The sequence below is a fragment of the Mycteria americana genome, chromosome 1, assembly GCF_035582795.1.
Source record: "Mycteria americana isolate JAX WOST 10 ecotype Jacksonville Zoo and Gardens chromosome 1, USCA_MyAme_1.0, whole genome shotgun sequence".
NCBI lineage: Eukaryota > Metazoa > Chordata > Aves > Ciconiiformes > Ciconiidae > Mycteria > Mycteria americana.
Genome location: NC_134365.1, coordinates 87,316,829 through 87,334,936, shown reverse-complemented (window position 1 = coordinate 87,334,936; position 18,108 = coordinate 87,316,829). Strand labels below are relative to the sequence as shown.

The following is an 18,108-nucleotide window of genomic DNA, read 5'->3' as shown; positions in this document are numbered from 1 at the left end:
TGGTCTGTTGGGTGAACTAACACAGATGGATGGGTGTCCCGATCTGTCTCCCACGGGGCTGTACCTTCTCCCAAAGGCTCCTTGCCGACAACAGCCACTGAGGGTTGTGCCTGCTTCTTGCCACGGCTGGACGAGGCCTCCTGGCATGAGGCCCTGGCTCTGCAGGACTACGACGCAGTGCAAGGTAGAGTAGTCGAAAGAGTCCCGTGGTCCATGTCAGCAGCTGCAAATGCATCTCTCAGATCCCTGACATCCTTCTTGTCTCCTTTTTATGCCCTGGAATAGCTGCTTGTTTTCCTTCTGTGACCACTTTCCATCTTTGCCATCCTCTCCATGGGTGTCTGTGTTCCCACCCGCAGGGCTCTTCTTTCCTCATCCCTTTTCCTAGTACTAGTCAGCACTTAGCTGCAAAACTCAGAAAAAAACGCCTGCTTTCTCTACTGGTTCCTCAGCCACCCACCTCTTGGGTGTTTCTCTTCAGGGCTGCTCCAGTTTTCTGGGAGCATCCTTGCCAGTGCAGTGTGGAACTGGGCTGGATTTTCCTCTGCCTCCTCTGCTGGTGACAGACTCTTCCACTGCTGGGGAAAGGAGTTAATTTGCAACAAAATTCTTTGTGCAATTATATTAATGTTGTGATGAATTAAATAGATATTGAAATGTCAGCTGGATTCAAGAGCCATGACCCTTATATACAGGTAACAAGAACGTCCAGAATTACTGTAGCACTTGTGCATGCATTAAAAGCAACTCTAAGCCCTCCTGCTCCAAAGCACAAGTGAAGCCCCAGCCCCTTCAGATCAGGAGAAAATATTCCTGGGGAGGCTTTGCCCTGTCTCTTGCAGGATTCCCTGCATCTGCTTCTGAAGCATTTAGCACTGGCTTCGGGATGTGGGAAGATGGATGATCTGTTCAGTGGGAGCAGAAGTGAGAAGGAGGCTCCTGGTGACTGAGTGTGATCTCTTACCAGTACCTCTTACCTATAATCCCTTGTGAAAGCTTCTCAAGCGCCAACCAAAAACTGGTTAATGTTATTGTCCCCACTAGTCCACTTGACAGGCTGCCCCAGAACCTGACTGCTCTATGGTTAGAAAGTTTTTCTAATTTCCAGCTTAAATGGATTCACAGCTAGTTTATATTCTCTTGTGCCTGTGCCAGTATGGCTTTAGCTGAAGCTGTTCTTCCTCCCTGGTGTTTATTTCCCTTGAGTATAGACTTCACTTTGCTTAACTAACCAAACCAGCCTTCTCATCCATTGTGAGCTCCATACCTTGTATGGAGAGCTTGGTGGCTACCTACAAGCTTGTTCTTACTTGCACTTCAAATTAAGCTTTCTTGGCTAAGAAATGAGCACAGTTCTCTTCCGCAGGTGAAGTCTTGTAGCACAGCAACAGTAACACATACCTATAGCTACTAGAAATGCCTCCCAGATTGCTTGTGTCTTCTCCTCAATGGCTCAGCAGGTCCTTACAGTTATTAAATGATTCACTGGTGATCCTGAATCTTTCTTCTTTTCTGCTGGTTATAATCAGAGGCTCCAGTTTACAGCTAAGAATGTCTTGATTTTTAGGTCCTGTGTGCCTTTTTGCTTTTACTTTGTGCTACTAACTTTAGTCCCTTTGCTGTTACTGACATCTTTAAGGCCACCTACGTCCTCCTGTGTGATACCCTCATCCAATTTGGCAATGTGTCTGGGTTTTATTTATTTACTCATGTAGTTATTTTTTGCAGTCTTTGTTCTCCTGTTCTCTTATTAGTAAGGAATGGGTATCGTGAGGCTAGTACCTTAACTTCCAGCTTACCTCTGATCATTACGGCACCAGCAGATAGGTAGTGTCTATTCTATTCCCCTTCCTTTGTATCTCCTTTTTTCCCCCCTAGGTTCGTATTAAGTGCCCTCAGGGTTTATAAACCCAGCCAGCCAAAACAGCCAGATGTGAGGAGGTAGTGGAAGTAATAATAACCTAAGTGGAGTGTCCCCATGGGGACATTTTTTGAAGTGTTGTCTTTAAAAAAGAAAATTCCCAGGAGGAAAAAAAAATAGTTACATTTGAGACAGGACTGAAAAATAAAGTCATTTTTTTAGAGTATTTTGGAAAGTAGAAAAATGTTGCAAAATCAAACAAGTGATTTTAACCCAGACCCTGTATTGAGGTATGTTTTAAATCCTGTTCTCCAACACTGGAGTCAGTGCCACAGGAGTGGCATTTGCGTGTGGGATTTTACACTCACGCCCCATGGAAGTGCACATTTGTTTCCCAAACAAACCATTGTGCCCACAGAGAGCTCCGTTTCCTGCAGCTCGCTCTGTGGTCCCATGTGCTTTGAAGTCCCCATCAAGTCACCAGGTCTCTTCTTCCCCTTCACACCCTCCCCTGCAGTCTAGCACTGTGCCAGCCTGCTTTCCTCTCCGATTCACAGATTTTTAAAGCCTGAAGGGACAGGTATAATCACATCATTTGGCTTCTCAAGTAGCAAAGAACTACCTCACCCCATTCCTGTGCCTGCTCTCCAACTTCTCTCTGGGACACCCCATCTAGGTTTGGAGTAGCAAGAGATGGAAAACCCAGGTATACTCTTAACAATCACGCTCTCCCATGAAGGGCTGCATCTCATTTCCAATTCCATCATTAGGTAGCCGCAGGTTTTCTGCTAGATTAAAGAGCCCTCTACTGTCAGAAACATCATTCCCACACAGGTAATGCCAGCCTGTGCTCAAGTGGAATGAGCTCAGACACAAGAGTCTTGAGTTCATGTGATCTTGTAGTGCCAGTCAGTGTTTCCAGGCTTTAAGTCATCTTTGTTGCTCCCTTCTTGAGTCCTTCTAATCTTTGTTGTCTTTTTTAGTGTCATATACTCAGATTTCACACAATGGGTTCACTACTGTGATATAGGGGAGAAACTTTACCTCCCTTCTTGGTGAACGCAGGCTAATGCCTCTGAGCATTAGCCCATGTCCACAGCTGAGGAATTATGCAAGTAACATTCATTTACTTGGTTATCTCCCACTCCCCTAATTCTTTTTGGAGTTCCTCCAGAGTTTCCAGAAAACAGTCCTCCGTCTTGAAAGAGCACAGACTACATTTATGTTCCTGGATTAATGTCTTTCTGCTTTCACTGCAGCCAAAAATACTTACTGAAAGCTTCATCAGCACTGGTTTAACATCTTCTTTCAGATCATTAATCACATTACTAATGAACATCAGTTTCAGAACAGCATCCTACTAGAAATAATTTCATATTCTGGGGCCTCTTTTTCCCCTCATTACTTTAAATCTATCAGTGAACTAAAATTTGTTAATATTGGTCCTTTTGTTATTTTAATAAATATATTTTTTTTTTAAGTCAGGGAATAGTCTTGTGTGGCTAAATAAGATATCTTGTGCTGGTGTAATCTTTAACTTTAGGTTGCTGTAGTGACTTTGTTAACCCAACCCATGATTTAATCAGAAAATACTACAGCTGTTGGACAGGAACAATTTTGAGAAAGTGAGACTGAGAAAATTATAAAACCATATACATCCATTTTCATTTTTAAATTTATTGCATTTTTGATCTCTTATCTTGACTTAATGTCCGTTTAACTGGATTACAGCTGTGGATATCATCTCATTTACTGTTTACAAATATTGGCACAAGGTTATTTCTTCAGTATTGTACAATGCTTTAAAAAGTGCAGTGAAAAGGTGCACAGAGCTTCAGGGCTACCAACAAAACCATTTGAGGACAAAGTTCCAGCTAGCTTTAATGGCTCTTATTTTCATGATAAATTTTCAAATATGGAAAACTGAATGTACAACAAACAAAAAAACCTTAAGTTTATATTCTAGTTGTGTGTAGCTAATGCACTCCCATCCGAAGTTATGTCACCCATCTTTCTACCAGTGTTTCCAGCCTCTCTACAACTCATTCTGCCCCCTGTCCCTTTTAAGAATGGCAGGCCCCTCTGTCCCCCCCCCCAGGTGCCCTACTTGCTCCTTAGCAAGATCCAGAAGCACCATTGAACTGCATTGCTTCGGTGGTTCAACTAGTCCCATTTGAAGGTGACAGCTGTGGGAGAAGGAGTGAGAACAGATTTTGTCTCCATCAGATGGATAAGGATGACTTGGAACCACACCCTGTGCACCTTAAACAAACACTGTTTGACTTTCATGTTGGGAACATCCAACCTCTCTTTCTCCATCCTGCTGGAAGAGCTGTCACAGACATCTCAGAAATGTTAAGAGACTCGTCCCAGGCCTTCCCTTTGCGCTGATGCAGCAGGTTTTAACAGGAAACCATTTCACTTGAAACTGTAACTAATGGAAAAAATTAACCAGACATAGGTGTGGTCTAAATGCCAAAGTTAGGGTGGTGTAACAGAGGTGGGCTTTCTGATTGCACGGGTGTTCTCGTTTTCAGGCAGCTCAATTAGAGCAGTGCTGCACACACAGACTCAGGCACCTGCTTGCAACAACTTAGAGCTTCTCCCAGCTTGTCTAAAGACAGAGGAAGAGGAGTAAATCATTGGTTGTGTGCACATACCTTTTTGTTGTCTGTGCAATTTTCTGCATGCTCTTCCATTGGATTAATAACCTATGTCAAAGATCAGTAAGTGAATTTTCATCAAACCAGAGTACTGGCGAAAGGGAGAGCCCCAAGCACAACATGCAATCACTCAGCAAAAGGCACCGGTGGCAGTGCATCTTACTCCCACTGGGGTACAGATCTGCCCTTTTTCTCCTTGCCTTCACATTCTCTCCTCTTCTTGAGAGTCCCTCAAGCCACTGATTGAAAAGCACTATCATGCCCAGATCAATGCCAACCTGGAGCAGCTGAGAAGGCTTCTTCAGCAGAACCCCATGCAGCAGGCAAAGAACAGCCTCCCAGGACTGGACCCAGGACTGAAGGAGCCAAGGCAGGTTCCCTTCTTTGGGAAAAAACCTCCTGCTCTCTGAAGTCAGAGGTTAACATACCATGTCAGCCTCGGGACTAGGGAAGGGGAGACCCTCCCAATACACGTCCCGTACTTACTTTTTGGTTTGGGATCTTTAAAACTCTCTCCTGGGCTCCTGTCTCTGCTTCCCAGCCTTAACACAAGGTCCTCCTCTAACTGAACCTCTTTTCCATTTCCCTAGACCACCAGAGCCTTGTTAGGCCTGGAGAAGGCCGAGACCTTGGAAACGACTGTACAGCAGCTGGCAAGGGGCAAGCAGCTGGGTAAATCACGCCCCCTGCCAGAGAGTGTAAGAGTACGCAAGGGTCCCAGATCTGTAAGCAGGACGGCACCCAACAGGGTGCAGAGGCTGAATCCAGCTAAAAGGATTAGGTCAAGATTAGGAATTCCATGCCCAAAGAGGAATGGATCCTTGCATCTTAAAGGTCAAAGTTAATCCCCACCACCCCCACACCCTTCTCCCTATTCTCTTTCTCAGACATTGTCTCAAAGAATGGCCAGGACTTCGTGGCTGGTTACCACCACCATCTCAATGCTGTTAAGCACCTTTCTGAGCTCAGATGGTTCTTTGCTGGATCAAAACACCAGGTCCCACATCTTGCACCAGCTCAAGACTACCACTGAGATGAAGGCTGCTGTTGCTCTTTCACAGTCTGACAACCCCAAGATGGCTTTTTCTTCCACTAAACCTCTCACAAGCCCTGCTTTTTTCTGTGTAGCCCCTCCTTCGGCCTTGCTCTCTTCAGGGCCTGCCTTGACTATGATGCCTCCTGAAACTCAGTCCACTCCCAGGGGCAGCTGGCTTATCCAAGCCCTCCAACACTTACTTCACTGTCTCAACTGAGATCCCTCCCTTCACCCTCCCAGATGCCAGACACCTCTCCAAACTGCACTCGGACACGGAGCCATCACCTCAAGACCAGGACTCCTACTGGGGTTCACTATGGGACAGAACAGCACAGGGAAGTGGGGACAGAGCCTGCCACCAGCTAAGGCTCTGCCCTGCACCTCCTTGAAGGGTGGAACACATGCAAACTCTGCCCTAAGCTTTCAGGGGCTGGATTCTGCATCCTTTTTGCAGGGCAAGACAGTCAGTCCTCAGCAAGGTGTCCGTCCCTCTGTTAGTGCCCATATATACAACATGGGGATACACAGCAAGATCCCGGCATGCCACTTCCAAGTGTGAGTCATGCATCTATTTCCTGCCTTCTGTTCCAAATGAGTTGATGAAAAGGTTTACATAAGGGTGCATGCTGGAGCAGGAAACTAGCCCAAGAACCCAGGAGGTCTTCCCTAGTCCTGTATTTCTAATGCCTCTCAAGTTTCATCTAATACTGAAGAAGTTAAGAAAAGGTCATTCGTAACAACGTCAGCCTCAGTTGCAGAGAAATAATGAGAAAATAATGGAAATATTCCCTGGCTGTGCAGGAACCCCAGCAGCCCAATTCAGGGCTGCACAGATGACCAGGCAGCAAGAAAGACCAACCAATCTCCCTTGAGTGCACAGCAAAATACAGCAATTAAAGGGTATTTTTGCAAACGGTGGGGTTTTGGGTCTTCTTTCACAATTTTCGTGTTGAGCATTATCTCACTTTGTAACTATATGAGAAGGCTATAAGGCTATTTTCTATAAGAAAATAAAGCCTTAGAATTAAACACCAAGTTTCTCCTCAGCAATTTCCCAAGGATATGAAAGAGGTTACTCAATTCCACAGCAGGTACGCAGGTATGACAGCAGGTTAGCTGAAGGTAAAGACTGATCCAACAATTCTTTACAGTTTGTTTCTTTATTCAGTAAACATCTAGTTACAAGTTTCACAAATTAAAAAAGTGGGGGAGCTGACTGAAGAGGGGTTAGGGGGGCCCACAGGCTGATCCAGCTTTTGTTCTGCTCCTCCCTTCTCTAACACACACATCCTTCTGCTTATCCATAGCTGCACCAAGGAGCAGGAGAGGAATCAAAGCCTCTGTCCCAGTGAGGGGACCAACACAGCGTAATAGCAGAATTCCCTCATATTTCTTTCACAGGGGACTAAACACAAACTTCAGAACCAGCCCGACCCAGCACAGGAAGAGTGGAAAGGATGGAAGAGGCAAGGTGGCGGCTCCTCATGCCCACCACTACTGGCAGAAAGAACAGAACCAAAGGAGAGCAGAAAGGGAATGGGCATTTGATGCGTTCCTTGCACATCAGTGAGCTTCCCCATGCCCCACTGCAGCACCCAAATGGGGCAAAAAAGAGCAATGCAGAAGATTAGTTGCTTTGTTTCAATTCTTAAGTGGGAGGGAGGTTAATACTAAATTTGAGGAGGGTCCAAATGGTGCTTTGAAGGGGCTTCAGAGTTTCACTGTCTGTACCTGGGAGGAAGGGAAACGGAAAACATAAAAAGAGTAAGAGGTGACCAGAAAGCAGCACAGAAGACAGAGAAAGACATGTTTAAACCTCATGTCTAGACATCAAAAAAAAAAAAAAAAAAAGGAAAAAAGTCCCTTTTCAAGCACTAGATCACATCCTAGTGAACCCTATTCAAAACACAGGAGAGCAGACACCAGCACTTACTTGTATTTCAAACTGGATTGACAGCCCATGGTCTTTAAGTTCTATACAATGACAGTATAAATACTCTACAGATTGTGATCCTACATCATTTCATACCATTTCAACCGTCAGTTAAGGCTGACACCACACTTTTTTGTTGATGACAGAGCTAACTTAAACAGCTTCCACCTTCCCATTCAAAACAGTATTTCCTCAAAACTCCCACCTGCCCCTGCTCTCTAGATTAAGTGGGAAAACCCATTTCCAACCAACACTTCAAAATAATAAGACTGGGGCAATGAAAAAAAAAAAAAAAATCACATGGCTAAGAGGCAACTGCACAGTGGAAGATGAGGAAAAAAACTTGTTAAGACTTACAAGAGCGTGTAGGTAGATTTGGGGGTGGCCATGCTGCACCCCCCACAACGTCTGCTCTGGGTTCACCAGTCATACCGACGAGACTGTCTGGAGGGAGAATCCTCAGGGCCCTGGATCGCAAGACGAGTCCCTTCAGCTCGGCGGCCACTGCTGCCTTCATGACGTCGGTAATCCAGCCCCCGCTGTGGCCGGAAACGGGATGTCTCTCGCCTCCACTCATCATCAAATGCGGCTGCATCACCTACGTAAGGAAAGAACAAGCTCAGATGGAGAGGAGGTGGGGAGGCAGCACCTGGGTTTGCTGGGAAGAGGACACGGACAGTACTCACTTTCATCCATGTTGATGTAGTCCTGCCTCTCCTCCTGGTCACCTGTGCGATGGTTCCGCGACCTCTGCATGATGTGGGCCCGCTCCCTGATGTGGTGTCCAATCGACATTTGTTCCAAGCCACTGTCTGAGTCCCTTACGGTCCGTCTAGTCTCACGGATCTGAGGGCAGATTCCCATGTAGGATCAACATTTTAATTCATTCTCCCAGCCCCATAAGGCACTCTGATTCTTGCCTGCAGTACTTCAGTCACGTTGCACTGCCACCACTCCCAGGATGTCAGACGCAACATAATGATGAGGGAAAAATGGATTCCCCCCTGCCAGCACTTCCCATCCCCTCCCAGTGGCCCTCAGCATGGTTCAGTGAGTCACAACACGTTCCTCGAACTGCAACCAACTGCAAAGCAGAAGTGCTGTGGGTGGCCAGCACTGAGCCACCAAATGAAGTCTATCCACCCACAGCAAAACCAGCAGCCTTGTGCTGGGAAGACACACTGCAGCCTCCTCCTTACCCCGCCAGGTGCTGAACGCATCTCTGAGGTCTCTTGATAGACTTTGGGCCCATCACCCAGGTTGGAATAGGAGATGACAGTTGAGGAGGTAAATGTCTGGCAGTTAGCACCACTTGTCATATGCTCCTGCAAGAAGAAATGGGGAATGGTACAAAGAACGAATGGGAGGAAAGAAGAGATGGCAGTTAATTCTCTCTCTATACGATGAAGTAGGAAGAAATTACAAGAAGAAGAATATAATCCCCATGGGTCCATCTTTCTGGAGAATACATCTTCCTGTTAAATTAATTCTTGTTTCTTGCTAAGTAAGTCTACCCCCACACTTCTTTCCTCACCCATCTCTCCTCCCTGCCCTCAGCTGATACGCTTCAGGAACAAGCTCTCTATCACTCCATATTGGTCAGCAAGCAAAGCTTACAGCCTCTGCCACCTTGGCAGCTTGAGCAGAGCCAATACCAAAGCAGCAAAGTAAGATGGGAGACCTTAGAGAGGATGGCAGGAGCGCCCTCAGTACTCCCCTTGATACAGACTGGCTTATGCAGCTTTCTTACCATGTTTCCAATCATGTCGTTCATCATCCCAAACATATCTATAAAGCCACCTGCCTGATAAAAAGGAAAAGAGAACACAAGAATAGTCAGTTTGGAAAGATACAGGAGGAAAGAACAACAAACTATCTGCAAGGGACAAAACCTGCTGCCTAAGAAGAAAAAACTTGTTCTTTTCTCTTTCTTTCAGTAGTGCAGAAAAAAAAACAGGATTTGGGGTTGCTGTTCTCTCCATTCTCTCAGGTTGCATTGCTCAACTGTTCTGGCTCTCCAGATCTCTGGATATGGCAAAGGTTGTTCTTTTAGTTTGGGTGACTCCCAGTGCACTGGGGTTTGAGAGTCCACGCACTCAGCAAAGCTAAGACAAGAAATCTCAGGAATGCACTTACAGTGATCTTAACTATAAGACAGTCATCCTTGGTGATGTTTTCACCTCATCACTGTCAACTCTTAATTTAAACCACAAGGAAGTTTCCATTGATCGTATTCTTTCCAACATAATAACAAGTTTTCTTATCTTCCCTACAAGCACCTGACTTTTTAATCCTGTAAACCTAAAGGCTGCAGTAATACACTGGGCCATCAGGTCTCACAGGTTAATTGTGCAATATGTAAACAAAATTACTATGTCAGTTTAAACTTGCTCATTTTTTTTGTTTCCTCGAGTAGCCTCTTGTTCTCATTTCCAGCAGAGCAGTACTCACACACAATGTTATTATCCTTTTAAGTCTATCTTTTTGCGTTATTAGTCCTTCTCTGAGCTACAACAATTCCAGGACGCCTAGTCTCTTTCACTGAGGCAATCCTGCAGAGCAAGGCAGCTAAAGTTGAGGGATCTGGAACAACCTATTTCCACTGTATTATTTTAGTAGATGACAGAGATCAGCATGCTCCAAGCATGGTGTTCTCACATACACACATTCTCATTCCAGTCTTGTTCACCTCAAGTATTCTGTTGGCTTTTCCATCCACCACCATTGGCAAAGGAGGTTCAATAATCTCCTTTGCCTACTGATGGCTAAGTCTTTTCCTTGCGTTGTCACAGTTCCTCCATTACCTCCAAACAGATCCAAAGCTTCTTTTCAGACATATGAGGTTATTAAGAGACTATCTGCTCTTCCTGGATATTAACTGTCCCAATTCCTATGAAATATTGTGCTATAACAGAGCTCTTCTCTGGTCAAGGTGCAAATACAACCTCCCCATGTAAACAGAGTTAGACTCTCTCCTATAAAACAACTCACAGACTAGATTAAAACATTAGAGGGGAAACAAGGGAAAGGCCTGAAGTCATATAGCAACTCAATGAGAGAGGTTCAAGAGAAACCAGCTGACTGCAGTTTCAGTTCAATACCCTCTTCTGTATTCTGTTTACTATAAATCTAGAGCTCATTCTGGTCTCTTCACGCCTTCCCACCCTCACTACCGTTAGGATAGATGGTCTTGCTCACAGATGGCTACATTTTAGCATCAGTTGCACACAACGCTCATGAATCTCAGTATGGAGCCACTACTTGGAAAGCCTCTAATTTGACCCAGAAAAACAGAGAACTTACCATGCCAAGCATCCCAAAGGGTGAAACAGCTCCTGCCTGCCAGGACAACAGAAAAACAGAATAGAGCATGACCTTGCAACAGCCAAACACTAGATCCTCCTCAGAACACCCTCATCCTCAGAAACAGAACTGGAAACACTCAGACCCAAACAACAGGTCAAGAAAGTGCCCCACAGACTCATGGCAGTTCAAACCATATCACCCCTAACAAACTAGACAGAAGGTGATGCTGCTAAATTTCTCCCAGTTATACTGATTTATGTGCTTGAAAAATAACACATATTTCTTCCCTTCCTCCCATTCAACCTAGAACGCAGTTGCATTCAACGTATTAATGCATGCGGAGTAAAGAAAAGGACAAGAACACCACTGTTTTAGAGATTAATTCTGCGCCCACCATCCATGTGAAGGCGAGGGGCATGCCCAACCCAATAATGGTGGAAGACAGAAGCTAACAAGGCAGTTTAAGAAATCCTATCCTGTACTCAGCCCCTCTTTTACCTGCATCCTACGGCCAGCCTGGCGAGCCCCAGGTGTGGTCCCATCCGTGATGCCAAGCAGCGGGCCAAACCCAAAACTTCCAGAAAGCATGCGGTTCATGTGCTGCCGGTGGATGGCAAAAGGGTCCCTTTTGGAAAGGTTGAGAGAACAACAGTGAGGAAGGGATGGTTGAAAATCCAGAATCCCAGGAACTCAGTGTTGCTTATGGTGATCCTTGAGGCTGGAAGGGACCTCTGGATCCCATCTTATTCCTTGTAATAGAAGGTATTACACCACAGAATCCCTTTCAGGCTCTAACTGACATCTGTTCAGAAGTAGTTTGATGTTCTGCTCCCACTAAAGCTTTAGGGCCAAGCATGGCCAAGGCCATTCCAGAACCTCATTGCTCTAACAGATGAAAGCCACTTCTCAGATATGCAGTCCAGGTACCACCATCACTTCATACTCATTTCCTCTTGTACCATCAAAACCCATTACATTAACAGCTCTTGCTAAACAACTAAACCCTTCTAGAAGAACAGTTCTTCATTTTGCAGGGAGGTGCACGAAGATCCTCCTGGCTGCAAAGAGAGGACTACGCTTAATGGGACCAGAGAGCACACACTCCTAGTTATTGTCCTCTCACCCCTTCACATACACACACACAAATACACTGAAATGCAAGACTGACACCTCCAAAATGGACTGTATGGCCTGACACTGTGTGACATCCCTCTGCCCCAAGTAGTCTTCACCTGCTATTTTCCTACAATGTTATGTGTACACCTGTCAAGAGGTTGAGACCACAAATGGCTTTTGCAGATTTGAGAGGGAAAGGGAACAACAACTGGGGTCCCTAACTGGTTTTCCTTCCTTTCCTTCTTTTGCAGCCTCCACTTGGAGGGCTGTACACATTCACAAATGCTGGAGGAGCAAGGAGAGAAAAAGGAGAATAAGGACAAATGGTCACAGTAAAAAAAGTCTGGGAAATACCATAGCATTTCTCTGCGCATCTTATAGTCTGCACTTGTGCCTCTTCAGCGTAAATAACGTCAACAGCATAGAATATTCCTGAGATCACAAAAGCACCTACTACAAACCAATGCTTTTCTGTTTCTCCAGGAAATGCTTCCCATAATAAAAGCTAGACTCATACCTGGCACATCAATGAGAACACACAGGCATTCTGTGACTAACTGGGACATCAAAGTCTCCTCTGCTGCTAATTTGTTTACAGCTGGTTACAGCTATAAAATTCTTGTTGATTACCAATTTTATAAGCAAAAAACGGACTTTATTCTTCTACATAAATTAATTCCACCAAATTTCTACTAGTGCCATGCTTAACATAATCAAATTCTTACTATATTACAGTCTATTCCTTATCCGCTTTGGCAAGGACTGCCAACTTAGTTTCACTGCCAAAATTTATCAATAGCATCCAATCTCTGGACTGCGGTCAGAAACAAAAACATTCAGTAAAAGGAATCCCAGGAAGAGTTCTTGGGACCTTTGTTAGATTTCAAGACTCATGTTTCAAAACTACTTGTTGTCTTCTCTTTACTTAGTTCCTTACAACTTGACAACTGCTGTAGCAGTCTTCTCCAGCTCCATTAATGATTTCCTGTGCATAACAGCAACAAACACTGGACCTGGACAGAACAGTACATTTTATCTATCTGAACTGAAATCCTACTTTGCATAAGAAAAAAAAAAAAATCCTTACGCAATGAAAAAGATGAGGTATTCCAGCCGTCTCTTCCTCAGACAGTTGCAATGCCTTTTAGCCTACTTTATATAATTATGCTTTCCTCCAAGACCACACTCTAATATTACAGAAATCGGACCAACGCGAACCAGGTTATTCCCTGTGCTGCCCCTTAAGAGAATGTTTGTATTTTTCTCCACACAACTGCTGCGCTGCGGTATTTCCCGCAGCCCAGAGGGCCCTCTGCCCGTCTATTCGGACGCGACGGTAGCGCACACCCGCCGCCCCAGCCCCCCGGGAATGATCTGTTGCCGCAGCACACATCCCCCCCCGCCGTGCCGCCCCCCGCGCCCCCAAGAGGATGCCCAGCTCGACTCACATGGCAAACATGGGGTCCTCCGGCTCACCATCCCTCATCAGCCGGAACATGCTTCCCTCGGTCCGGGGCGGCCTCTGTGGAGGCGAGACGGGGGTGAGCACAGCAGGGGCAGAGGGGCGGGGAAGTGACGAGCAGCGACACCGCCCGCCCCCCCCCCGCCCCGCGCCTCCTGCCTCGCCCACATGCTGGGCAGGTGATGGCAGCGCTCCCCCCACGGCGCCCTAGACCGCGAACCCCCGCCGCGGCCCTCCCGGCCCCGGGTCCGGGCCCGGGCCCAGCCCCCGGCCCCGTCCGCCGCGCCCCTTCCCCTGCCTGTTGGCGCGCCGGTGGCTGCCGAGCGGCGGGCGCAGCTCTTCCCCTTCCGCGGCAGCAGGACACCTGCGGGCCACTCACGCCTCCGCGCCCATCGCGGCCTGGGACCGAGCTCACCCCTGCCGCCCCGCCCGCGCCAGCCGGCTCGCCCTGCGCATGCGCGCCCACCCCGGCCCGGGCGGCGACGCGCTTACCAGAGGAAGGCGAGCTGGAAAGGGGGGGCCCCGCCCCTCGCCGACGTCGCCGCGCGCGCGCCCCGGAGCTCGGCCAGGCCGGAAGGGCTGCTCAGCTGAGCGCCCCCTGGCGCCAGGCGCTCCCCGGGGCGCGGCGGGGAGGCCCGGGGGACGCCACCCCGCAGCCCGCACCATCAGGCCGGCCTGCGGGCCGTGAGGGCGGTCTCGCACCCCCGTACAGCCGCGCCGCTGCCAACGGGGCGCCCCGGGCCCGGCTCTGCGGGGCCAGCCGGAGGAGGACGCCCCGGACCTGAGGGGTCGTAGGCCGAACGCCGGTGTGGTGGCTTCTGCAGCCTGCCTTACCGTCTGGGAGGCCTCGGCGCGGCAGCGGCGGGAACCGGAGCGGTGGGGTGCCGCTGACGCCACCCGGCCCGGCGCGCGGCACTGCCTGGTGGGTCCGGGAGCAAGCTGCAGGTGGCAGCAAGTGAAAACATGCCCCACTCACAAGCGGCCATTGTTCCTCGGGCAGAGGCGATGGCAGACAGGCACCGGGGCTATTGCTCACGTCCCGCCTCGGTAAGAGGAGGGGCGGCTGACGGGCAAGGTGAGCGCTTGAAGGATCAGAACGAGAGGGAGCGTGGTCACAGGTGCCTCTGCCATGTTCACTGGCCAGGGGACACCATAGAGGAGATGGAGGTTGCCACCTGGCAGCTCACCACAACGATAACCCCAGTGGTTGCTGCCCAGCTGGTTCACTGCCGGAGTCTGCAGCTACGTCTGGGCTGCTGCAGGGACGGCACCGAGCCCAGGCTTCCTGTGCAGCGTTGGGCTTGCAGGGGGCAACTGACAGATCTGCTTGCCTGCGCTGAGAGCATGGACAGCATATGCACACCAGTGTTTTGCCTGGCAGAAACGCAGAGGATACTCTGTAAGCCAGCTGAGAGTCACCACTGCCCCTGGGCAGCCGCCGGGAACCACACACGGAGTGCAGGTACTCGGTGCGTGCCCCTACAGTGGTGGCGGGGAACCTCCACAAATTGGTGGGATGACAGCCTCTGTCACCATCCTGGGGGAATGCTGGTTGCCTTTAGCTACCACCTGCTCCACTGGATTAGAAGGAAGAGAGCGGACGGACTCATTCCAGCTTGAGACCAGCGCAGGCTTCCTTAGTGGTCGTTTTGTTGACTGTTGCGTCCTGCTGGCTGTGTGCAGGAGCCAGACTAAACCCATGCCAGAAGGCTGGAAGTAGCAGGTTGCAAGATGTGCTTGAGAAATCGAACTCCTGGGTTGTGGCAGGAGCCATGTCCTTGGGTGTCGGAGTCTGACAGAGGAAAATGACTGGGCAGCATGCTTCACCTGGGGTGGACTGCACAGGGGACTTGGCAATACTTTGTGCTACAGCAGGTCTCAGAACTGCTTGTCCAGAAAGGATAGAGGACCTCTCACTGGAGGCCCATGCCTGTGCATATGCAGAAGACTCTTCAGATGTCCCCCAGTGTATCTAGTAAGCGCATTCTTCAGAGGCTGAAACTAATGTCCACAACCTGGAAGCTGTGGATAGCACAGTGGTGCAGGATCGTGAGGTGGAGACACATCCCATGGGCAGGGCACGGGCTCAGCAGTGACAGAACTCTCGGGCAGTGCTCCTGAGGGAGGCTGTTCATAAGTGAACTGCTGAACCACTCTCCTGTCATCAGCTCAGAGCTGATCTGTGAGCACTGAAGTTCATACAGAGCCTCTACTAATGCTGCCTCAGCCTCTCTGCCTCTTCTTTTGCAACCCTGAGTCATCCCTCAGAGATGTCCAGTCTGGAAAGCATTTCCTGTTTGGTGTATTCTCCTTTGGCTGTGAGGCTCTCCTGGTGTTTGATTAGAGTATGTGGAGCTGACCTTGAGTGGCAGGATTCAAAGGCAGGTAAAGAGCTTCCTGGGCAAGAATGTAAGCATTTTTTTTCTTTTTTTCTACCCAGATCTGGGATAAAATGACTTGCTGCCCGCAGATACCAGTGATCCTCCCACTCCTGGAATGTCCTAGAGATGGTAGGACTCAGTTTTTTTCCAAATACAAAGTCAGGCATTGCTGCCTTCCAAACACAGAGATAGGGAAGGAATGGAATGGAGTTTGGAACACACATTGCTTTGCAGATCCTTTTTCTGTCCCTAATGCTGCTCCTCTGCAAGTGGCCTGCAATCCAAAGGGCTGAGTTTATGAGACTGGGGGCTGAGGCTGTGAGTCTTACAGGATGTTTCTGTAGCCTTACGGGCAGTCCTTACACCTGATGAACGTGTGTTACCAAAGACTACATTACCAGTGATACTACCACCTCAGCAAATCTTGAGGGAATCTAGCTTGCAAAGAATCGTGCTGGTGGCTAACACTGGGTGAAACCCTGGAAGGAGGAATTGGAAACGCAACCTTTTTTTCTGGAATGTGGACAAGCCCACGGTTCCGAGGAATGCAGAAGCTGTATTCCTGCACTATTTGTAGGAGAGGTTTCTGTATAGTACTCACCACACTATGTCTAACGTGCACCAAGGGGATGGTTAGAATAACAAAGCACGTGAGGGTGTGAATGACAAGCAAGACTCCAATCTTACTCCTGTCATGTTCGCTATTTAGGCTGCTTCTGTTTCCTCTCATTAATAAAAGCTGTTACCTACGTCTCTCCATTTCCTTTCTTTCTTTTTTTAAGCTGTCCAGGTTGTGCTGGAAGCGGTGGAGGATGGGGGGAGGGGAGGAAGAAGGAGCTTAGCAGGGAGCCAAGAGGAGGTGAGCGAAGGGCACAATGAAAGAGGGATGAATGGCGCCGCTGCCCTCAGCTCCACCTTCTCCCGCCTACTGCCCGCTGCTGCCAGGCCACCTCCCCCCAGCGTCCCCCATCGCCTTCAGCGGCACCGTCAGCCGGGGTGCAGCGACAGCGGGAGCATTTTAAAAGCAAACCAAGCATCACGTGGTGAAGGTAAATAAACACTACGCTGAAAAATCATGCCTTGTTATCTGCTGCTTCCAGGGACCAATCATTGTGGCCAGGAAGACAGCAACGGCCTTTTAATGCGTCCAAATGTTCCAGGGCCCCTGTGGATGCCTGTAAGACAAAGAAATCCTCATTATCAGAAGTCAGAGCTACCCACAGCCATTTCCTCATTGGTTCCCTTCATCTGTTGTCTTATGTAATCCTCACCCAACAACTAACTCTGACGTCAGATGAAGGGCACCCTGAGTGAAGGACGGCTCTGATTTGATCCTCAAATGTGACCGTTCATATTTGGGATGCTAGAGCCAGCTTGTGGTGGCTGCAGCTTGTGTTGCGTGGCAGCGATTACTTTCAGAATATTTTGCTCGTGTTAAGAATCTGTCTGTCACACTGTGAGTGAGAACCACGACCTCCATCTGTGCTATGTTAGCAAAGAGAGGTTCACAAAAATCATGATTCAAAACCATCCTCCCCTTTCCAGTCTTCTGACAGGCTGTGTCACCCCTCATCACTCCCTTCTACTCCTCTTGCTTCCTCTTGTCGTGTTACCTACCTTGCTTCCCAGCCCTCCGTAGTGCTTATTTGAATGCGTTACCTCTCACGAAGCCATTTCCCAATGCAAAGTTGGCCAGTGGTTGAATTCTTGGGTATTATCCTCTATTATCCTCTTGACTTCAGGATACAGCACCATGAAAGAAGAACAAAACTGATTATCTGCCTGGATTTTTAATGGACACAGGACAGAAAGATGGACAGTGTGGATTAAATACATAAATGCATTCAAACACATTCCCGCCACACATTAAGATTTTGCTAGTTTCACCCTTAAGTACAAGGACAGATACTCTCTGTCTCTGAATTTATGTAAATCTAAGAAAAGTTAATGCAAATACACAACCTTCTGCTCGTTTGTTGTTCAACAAACAGTTTGGAAGAGTTTTGGAACCACTTATGAGTTACCTCACAAAATAAAATTCTTGAAATACCCAGTATTGTGTTTTGCTTATGCTCAGAAAATGGCTCAGAGTTAGTCTGCCTTCAACATAAACAACAAAGTCCCCGCCCTCCCCAGCAGAATACAGTGACAAGACTAGCAAGGTATTACAACAAAATGCATAAATATTTGCTTCTAGGGGCATGCACCCTGCATATGCTAGAAGCAGAAAAATACATACCACGCATGAAAGCCCAGACACATATGCAAGCACATGCCCACACACACATGCAAGCTTAACACATGCCTCAGTAGAAACTATACTCACAAAAGTAAATGCATGTAACAGAGA

General features: G+C 48.0%; 2 protein-coding genes across 3 annotated transcripts; one reads left to right on the top strand and one right to left on the bottom strand.

Moving 5' to 3' along the window:
• Positions 1 to 6,701: 6,701 nt before the first annotated feature.
• On the bottom strand, positions 6,702 to 17,743 carry MLF2 (myeloid leukemia factor 2). The gene is made up of 10 exons (XM_075510941.1): positions 17,418 to 17,743; positions 16,849 to 16,933; positions 13,364 to 13,440; positions 11,298 to 11,424; positions 10,797 to 10,832; positions 9,244 to 9,297; positions 8,693 to 8,818; positions 8,180 to 8,339; positions 7,851 to 8,091; positions 6,702 to 7,291 (listed from the first exon to the last, which is right to left on the bottom strand). Exons 2-9 carry the CDS (start codon positions 16,867 to 16,869, stop codon positions 7,913 to 7,915), a joined length of 780 nt encoding a protein of 259 aa, XP_075367056.1. The 5' UTR covers positions 16,870 to 16,933; positions 17,418 to 17,743; the 3' UTR covers positions 6,702 to 7,291; positions 7,851 to 7,912.
• On the top strand, positions 13,923 to 16,858 carry LOC142414080 (uncharacterized). Of its 2 annotated transcripts, XM_075510955.1 has the most exons (4): positions 13,923 to 15,352; positions 15,605 to 15,722; positions 15,818 to 15,887; positions 16,541 to 16,858. In XM_075510955.1, exons 1-4 carry the CDS (start codon positions 15,183 to 15,185, stop codon positions 16,813 to 16,815), a joined length of 633 nt encoding a protein of 210 aa, XP_075367070.1. In that variant the 5' UTR covers positions 13,923 to 15,182; the 3' UTR covers positions 16,816 to 16,858. The 2 variants fall into 2 exon arrangements, 1 of the variants encoding a protein (XP_075367070.1); XR_012776971.1 differs by lacking the exon at positions 15,818 to 15,887 and having other exon boundaries at positions 13,923 to 15,762.
• Positions 17,744 to 18,108: the final 365 nt, after the last annotated feature.

Excerpts from the sequence above, each read along its gene's own strand:
- MLF2 (XM_075510941.1), bottom strand. The coding sequence starts at position 16,869 with ATGATTGGTCCCTGGAAGCAG. Across the intron at positions 13,441-16,848 it reads TGATTGGTCCCTGGAAGCAG|CAGAGGCCGCCCCGGACCGA; the intron begins CAGATAACAAGG and ends GTCTCGCCTCCA. Across the intron at positions 8,340-8,692 it reads TGCGTTCAGCACCTGGCGGG|ATCCGTGAGACTAGACGGAC; the intron begins GTAAGGAGGAGG and ends ATCTGCCCTCAG.
- LOC142414080 (XM_075510955.1), top strand. The coding sequence starts at position 15,183 with ATGACTGGGCAGCATGCTTCACCTGGGGTGGACTGCACAGGGGACTTG. Across the intron at positions 15,353-15,604 it reads GATGTCCCCCAGTGTATCTA|CCTCTCTGCCTCTTCTTTTG; the intron begins GTAAGCGCATTC and ends ATGCTGCCTCAG. Across the intron at positions 15,723-15,817 it reads TCTCCTGGTGTTTGATTAGA|ATCTGGGATAAAATGACTTG; the intron begins GTATGTGGAGCT and ends TTTTCTACCCAG.